Source organism: Montipora capricornis, chromosome 9 (assembly GCF_036669925.1).
Source record: "Montipora capricornis isolate CH-2021 chromosome 9, ASM3666992v2, whole genome shotgun sequence".
Lineage (NCBI taxonomy): Eukaryota > Metazoa > Cnidaria > Anthozoa > Scleractinia > Acroporidae > Montipora > Montipora capricornis.
The window spans coordinates 8,434,096-8,441,595 of record NC_090891.1 but is presented as its reverse complement, the minus strand read 5'-3'; the positions used below and the strand labels follow the sequence as shown (position 1 = coordinate 8,441,595).

Here is a 7,500-nt window from a genome sequence, read left to right as displayed (position 1 = left end):
CCGTCAAGTTATAACAGTTGTATTTTGTAATTTGTATTCTATAATTTGTAATTTGTAATTTCGTATTTCATAACTTGTAATTTGTTATTTGTAATCTGTAACTTGTAATTTGTAATTTCAAGTGAAGCTATGATCTTCGCAGTTATGAACGCAATTTTTGCAATTGCGTAAAGAAGCCTGAAAAATTCAGGACTTCAACGGGGTTTGAACCCGTGACCTCGCGATTCCGGTGCGACGCTCTAACTAACTGAGCTATGAAGCCACTGACGTTGGGAGCTGGTCATTTGTGGGTTCTAATGATCCCGTGAGGAATGAATCAATGATGAATGGTATATATGAAATTAATCATATATGAACTGCGGATATGAAATCAAGTGAAGCTATGATCTTCGCAGTTATGAACGCAATTTTTGCAATTGCGTAGAGAAGCCTGAAAAATTCAGGACTTCAACGGGGTTTGAACCCGTGACCTCGCGATTCCGGTGCGACGCTCTAACCAACTGAGCTATGAAGCCACTGACGTTGGGAGCTGGTCATTTGTGGGGTTCTAATGATCCCGTGAGGACTGAATCAATGATGAATGGTATATATGAAATTAATCATATATGAACTGCGGATATGAAATCAAGTGAAGCTATGATTTTCGCAGTTATGAACGCAATTTTTGCAATTGCGTAGAGAAGCCGAGGTCGCGAGGTCACGGGTTCAAACCCCGTTGAAGTCCTGAATTTTTCAGGCTTCTCTACGCAATTGCAAAAATTGCGTTCATAACTGCGAAGATCATAGCTTCACTTGATTTCATGTCCGCAGTTCATATATGATTAATTTCATATATACCATTCATCATTAATTTGTAATTTGTAATTTGTAAATGTTTCTTTTTTGTTTTTTGTTTGGAAGTTAATCAATAAAAACTATTAAATAAAAAAAAAATCCTGAAGGCTTGATAAATACAGTTACGATCGCGAACAGCCTAAGTACAAAGTCCTATTAACTAATACAAGCGGCATGAATGTACAAAATACCACGATTTACATCTAAGAACCTAGTTATTCTCCTCAGTTTGGCTTTCATTCTTGCACCTTTCAACGGAAAAAAAAAAATTGGTAAGAAAAGACACCCCGACCCCGACCCCGACCCCGACCCCGGCCCCGGCCCCGGCCCCGGCCCCGGCCCCGGCCCCGGCCCCGGCCCCGCGTTTTGGCTACTATCGTTATCCAAAGTCTAATCCGTGGCTGGCCACTTTGGTGATAAAGCGCATCTTTCGAAAGCTGTTTCCTTGCAATATCACCGGCTGAGGTCTCTCACAGGACTGCTATTGCGTTGATGGTGAGTTGAGATGAAAGTTCAGTCTTTATCAATTGATTCTGATGTGGAATTGTGACCGTGGGAACATTTTATCCAGGAACATTTGACTCAAATTGGTGGCTCCTTAGAATTTAGTCTCCAGCCTTGGGATTTTATTATACCGTTGACAACCGAGAAATTGAAAAATGCCTCAAATCACGTCGGATCTGGAAAATAACCACATAGGAAGGAAACTACCCACAATGGAAACAAGGTTATGCTTTTTAATTGCAATTTTTTTCACATAATTATCATCTTAAGCCTTTCATCAGGATTCCCATACAAATCGTTATATTTTTGTCGGGCATGCTCACACTGAGCTTGGGGCACCTGTGGTGCTATTATGCGGATTAATTTTAAAACGCCGTCCACTGTTTGATTCATTGCCATAAAAAGGACCGTTTTCTTGTTCTCGTTATTCGTTGCTAAACGGAGTTCATGCTCATCAGAAAGTTCTTTCCTCTGTAGGTCACATTGGGCCAGCGACAAGGTCTTAGCGTAAATGATGCGAAGGAGGCGAATCTTCTGTATCAGCAGCAGTGCCCTACGCCAACACCACCGAGTAAGTACAAGAAGATGCAACCACTATCTTAATCATGTTCACATTTCCAGGGAATCTGAAACTAAAAGGGTTGTTACAAACCCCAGCCCGGTTTTTACGGTTGATCCACGTTTATTTTTTTGATATCTTGCCGAGAATGCCGAGAATGTAGCATTTCCGAGCCTCAAGATTTCAAAATTTTCTGGCGGAGGATTCCCCCAGAACCCCCCACAAGTTGCTTGCCACCCCCCCCCCCCCCCCCCAAATGCAAAATACGTTCCGCCGTCCCTGCGGCCAATTGGACTGAAAGGGCCTTTTGAAAAAAAAAATTTTATTAGTTCAAATTCATGATTTTACTTGTATTAATCGCGGATTTTTTTCCCAAAATCCTAAGCCTAACCCTAAACAAAGGAAAACGTATATTTACACACCTGTGCCTAATTGCGTAAGGCTTGATATCACCAGTCACAGGTAACTTGACTTTTACGGTCGAGGTGCCGGCGAAATAAAATTATTTCGCCTGTCTTTTGGGATAAAGCACACAGCCGGCACGTCCTTTCCACTCGGTGACATGTAAATGAAAATGCATCATTACTTGAATCATTATCAATGTCACTATCACCGGCATTGTCACCCAGTATGGCTAGAGCCAAGAGCAACATAATCTTCACCACCACAACAATCCGCAACGTCATCGTCTCCATTATCATGACCACTCAAGGACTGTGCCAAGGATGGCACGGTCGGTTAGTGGGCGGCCTTGGTGCAAGAGGTCTCGATTTCATTCCCCGGATCTCACATCCTTATTTCGACTTCTTTCCTTCCAGTATATCTTAAAGTAGCTTTAGATACCCTTAAAACGGAGCACTGATGGAAAGAGGGGGTAAAATGAGCGCACCGTCGGCTCCCTGGGAGAATACCCTCGCTCTAGAGGGCAAAGGAATTACCGATGTTAGATAAGGTGTACCTCTACCTTTATCCTTCACTCCAACAGTTACCGTTACCACCACTTATTTTGTTTTACTTATTGCGGCTTGCAGCATTTATGCAGGATGCATTGGCGAGCTAAGGCCTAATAAGTAATTCATTTCTGAAGGGACAAGTAAATATTCGTCGCATAAAGGGCAAATAAATCCCTTACTTTTCAGCTACTTTATGCAGGGTATTCATTGAAGGAAATGATATTTATTAAAGAATTATTGTCGCTTTATCTTTTCAGCAACGACCGTTAACCCAGGTGAGCAATCCACTTGGAAGGTTAAGATAGAGAATTAGGGTGGTATGACTGCCACAAGTGAAGTGAATGCTTCAGCATAGTTGTGAACTAAAGCCGGGTGGCTCTTAACTACCAAACCGTTGCTATGGACCTCTTCACATAGTCATTTATCGAGTTCCTTTAACTTAAAATCTATGTTTTTTTTTTTGCCAAGTGTGTTCTATTTAACATTTCTTTGTCTGCTTCGACTCACAACCATATTTGGTAAAAATCACATGACCAAAATAGACCAAACGTGACCAAAACAGAAAATGCCTAAAAAATCAGCGAGTTAACTATATGCCAGATTTCTATTGAGAAAGTTCCTTCAAAGAACCATCTATGCAACCTTTTTGTAGGGCTCTTGATTAAAAAGCTTCCTTGGCAACCATTGTCTTTCTTTATTTAAGAGCCACCCCCCTTAAAACTGCCTGGAAGGTAAGATGGTACGGCACAACAAAGATCACTTGAGGAATATAGACGGCCTAATTAATCACTTACTTTTTAGTTACTGGGGATTCTTTTGTTCTCGTTTGTTTGCGACCTCATTTTCTCTCCTCGAGAGTCTCTTTTGAGGACAAAGAACTCTATTATATGCTGAGAAAACCAGCTATTCCATGGAAATCGGATTATCTGACATAACTTTAAAATCTTTTTATCTTTGAATAAATACTATCAAAATCACACCCTAAGGGGATAGTGGATAAAGAGGTAGTCGAGTAAACACAAGTTATGAAGTTAACTTGAATGAAGTATACAAATAACCAATGTTTATTACATAAATTGAGGACATTACATGGCCGCGCAGGGATACAAATTTTATCTTCGAGTGCTGAAAGTATGACGTTTTTCAAAGAGGGATCTTTGCTGAGGACCAAGTTTTCTTTGTAAGCGGAAAACTGTTACTTCTGATTGGATAATATGATTTAAATTAGAACTGTTTTCGGATATTTCACGGTTAGTCAATCTAAGCTCAAATAAATTAAGAACACATGCACGCCCAGAGCGGCAGTAATTGTGTGGACAATCCCATTTTTCTTGTTAGTAAATTAGCCTAAATAACCATTGAGATGAATCAGTGACTCAGCTACATACGGTCGTATCAAAGACTTTGAGTGTCTTTAGCAGTGTCTCAATTTACTTCTAGTGTGTTCCACCAACTATGCAACCCTGAGTGAGGCTAACCGGGAAAGAGACTACGGTGGTAGCAACAATTGTGACAAGCCCTTGCGAAGGAGGTGGTACAGATTCACAGGGGCTGCAGGAACACAGATGGCTAACAGTTCTGTGCCTCGACTTTCGTGTGGTACGCATGCGCCTGGTTGGCTCAGAGGTAGTCATCCAAGAATAGCGGAAGGGGTCGTCCAACGAACGGTGTGTTTTACAAACTTCGGTAACACATGCCGATGGAAAAGGCAGATTAGAGTTGTCAACTGTTTGAATTTTTATCTGTACAAATTGGTTCCAGTACCCTTTTGCAGATTACGCTACTGTGGAGATGATTTGCAAGGTGAGGTATCAGTTATTGTTCTTTTGTCACCTTTTAAAGACTTTTAGCCTTTATTGATGATGATGACACCTTATTTCAATAGGGTGCATAATCACAATGAGGACTGTAGTCTCCCTTATTGTCCTCTGAAACTAAGTCACAACAACTAATTGACCAAAATACTAAGAAACGTAGATACAATTTCTTATGTTGGAATGCTGAAATACTGAGTACCAGAATACTAAAATATTAAAATTAAGCATACTAAATAGCTAATTAAGAAAATAAACTAAAAACTACGAACATTCGCTCCGTGTTGTTAGTGCGCGGAACCTTTCACAGGGAAAGGTTCCACTTGTTCACTTTCACACAGAACAGAGGCGGTCATATCATCAGAACGGAGGCGGTCATATCATCTACTTCATGATGATATGACCGCTTCTGTTCTGATCACATGACCGCCTCTGTTCTGTGTGAAGGTGAACAAGTGGAACCTTTCCCTTGAAAGTCGGTGTTAAGCAAGGATGTGTAATAGCTCCCACGCTGTTTGCTCTTTTCATGGGTGAGGTCCTACAGCTGACGGAGCCTCATCTGAAAAATCACGGAGTTCAAATAACTTATCGATACGATGGTAATATGTTCAACTTACGTCGGCTACAGGCCAAAACCAAGGTGTCTACAGCCTCAATCGTGGAACTTCAATACGCTGATGATGCTACGGTCTGCTCGACTTCAGAAGCTGGTCTACAGAGAATAACTGACGCCTTTTCAGAAGCTTACAATAGACTTGGGCTATCACTGAACTGCACTAAAACGGAGGTTATGTATCAATATTAGAGAGCTTTAGATTCTACGACGAGGACGAGAACGAGTACGAGTTTTGACTGCCCGTTTTTAGCGAAAATACTAAGAAAATTTATAACCCGTACGCTTAATCCTACTTTTTGTTAGCAGTATAGGTTGCTCAGTTATTCTTATTGCTGTTACCTGGTTCTTTTTGCTGATCAAAAAAAGCCAAAACTGCTCCCGTTTTGTTGACTTGTTTTGATTCGACGATATTTTTGCAAAACCTCGTACTAAAATGACGACGGCATCACGTTTTTCCCGCCCAAATGACGCTGGTTTGCGCGCGCTCACTGTTGTTCTATGAAAATCTCGTACTCGTAGTCGTTCTCGAACTAGAATCTAAAGCTCTCTATTAATCTGCCTCTGGTACCACCTCAATTCCCACTCAGCCTGAAATTACTGCAGATGGAACCATTCTCAAGGTAGTTCCACACTAGTATCTTGGTAGTTATGTGGCAAGTGATGTTTCACTTGATCGTGAAATCAACAACAGGATCAGCGCTGCTGTATCAGCAGCTAGCTACGCTGATACGCAGCTACGCTACGCTAGCTACGCAAGCGAGTCTTCGACAACCACGAGCTTGAGTTGGACACCAAAATACGAGTCTATCAAGCCGTCATTATACCAACGCTCCTGTATGGCTCAGAAACGTGGACTACTTATAGATATCAAGTGAAGCAACTCGAGAAATTTCACCAAAGATACCTCCGGTATAGACTCAGATGGTACGGACACATGGTCAGAATGGATGCACAACGCCTCCCAAAACAGCTTCTCTTCAGTCAGCTATCTACTGGACCTCGAAGAGTTGGTGCTCCTAAAAAGAGATACAAGGACGCACTTAAAAGACCTTTAAAGACTGTGAGATTGCTGACTGGGCCACAGCCCCAGCAGACAGACTGGTGTGGAGGAGAACGGTTTGTGATGGCGTTAAGACTTTTGAAACCAATAGGAGAATAGCTGAGGACGAGAAACGCGCAAGACGAAAAGCTGCTGAAGCGCTTAAACAGGGGCAGTCTTCTGGCTAGCTGCCTGGACAAACCTTATTTGGACCGCCATGCTCGTGTCGAGTGGCAGTGATGTGATGTAAGGAAGACGATAAAGCATCCGAAACCTTGTATCGTATGACTTGTTTAATTTGAGAGATAACAGTTTCTCGGAAAGATACTCCGGTGCACGTCCATCAAGAATTTCTTTGAACAGAAGTAGTCGTTTTTCGATACAGATATCGTTAACATAAAATATAATTAGATAGAGAGATGGTTGACATAACAAAGAACGGTAAGTTTTTTGGGGGCAAACTGTCGCTAAGACGGCGCTAATTATTATAACACGAACCTACCTGATCCGTAGTGACATCATCAACTGTACTTAAGGCTATATTTTGTTTTGCTGCTCGAATAGGGCAGCTCCCAACTGTATTTTTGTTCGAAAGTAATTTAAAGGCCTCGTTGCACACGCTCTACTTTCTCAAATCCCATAATACACCTTGTTTAACCCCAAAAAATTCGCCGAGGCATTGTTTTCGATTTCTCTTGGGACATCTTCATGGCCCAGGAGAAACTGCAAACAATGCCTATCCAAATTTTTGGGATTTGAGAAAGTAGAGACACGGTCTATTTCCAAGCTTCCCTACCAGGGCTGATTTACACCAGAGACAAGCAATAAACCCAAATGCATTGGAGTGCTGTTTATTTGTTTCCATGTTTTAACAAAGGATTTAATTATCAAAACGCTAGTGAGTTTGCATGCGTTGCTTGTGCTCATTCTGGTAAACCAGTTCTAACCCGTGGAACACTGTTCGCCACGTTGAATTTTGAGGTTGTATCAAATTTCTACGTTTTTTTCGCATCAACGAAAAATTGAATCAAAATGTCACCTTTATTGAATGAGTTTATCATTCAAAATACGAACAACTACGTCCGTTAAAAAGCAAACGAGTTCTACGAAGGCACGATTTCACTGAATACATTAATTTCTTTTGTTTGAGGAATAAGGTAGCTTAAATATCCACTACTAGC

General features: G+C 41.3%; 1 protein-coding gene across 1 annotated transcript in view; it reads left to right on the top strand.

Annotated features, from left to right (window-relative positions):
* The window catches only part of LOC138015095 (high choriolytic enzyme 2-like), a 67,100-nt gene that overhangs the window by 56,983 nt on the left and 2,617 nt on the right, over positions 1 to 7,500 (top strand). The window contains exons 7-9 of the mRNA XM_068862012.1: positions 1,816 to 1,909; positions 3,108 to 3,125; positions 4,291 to 4,653. Of these exons, the coding sequence (XP_068718113.1) occupies positions 1,816 to 1,909; positions 3,108 to 3,125; positions 4,291 to 4,653 (475 nt within the window). The remainder of the gene's footprint in view (positions 1 to 1,815; positions 1,910 to 3,107; positions 3,126 to 4,290; positions 4,654 to 7,500) is intronic.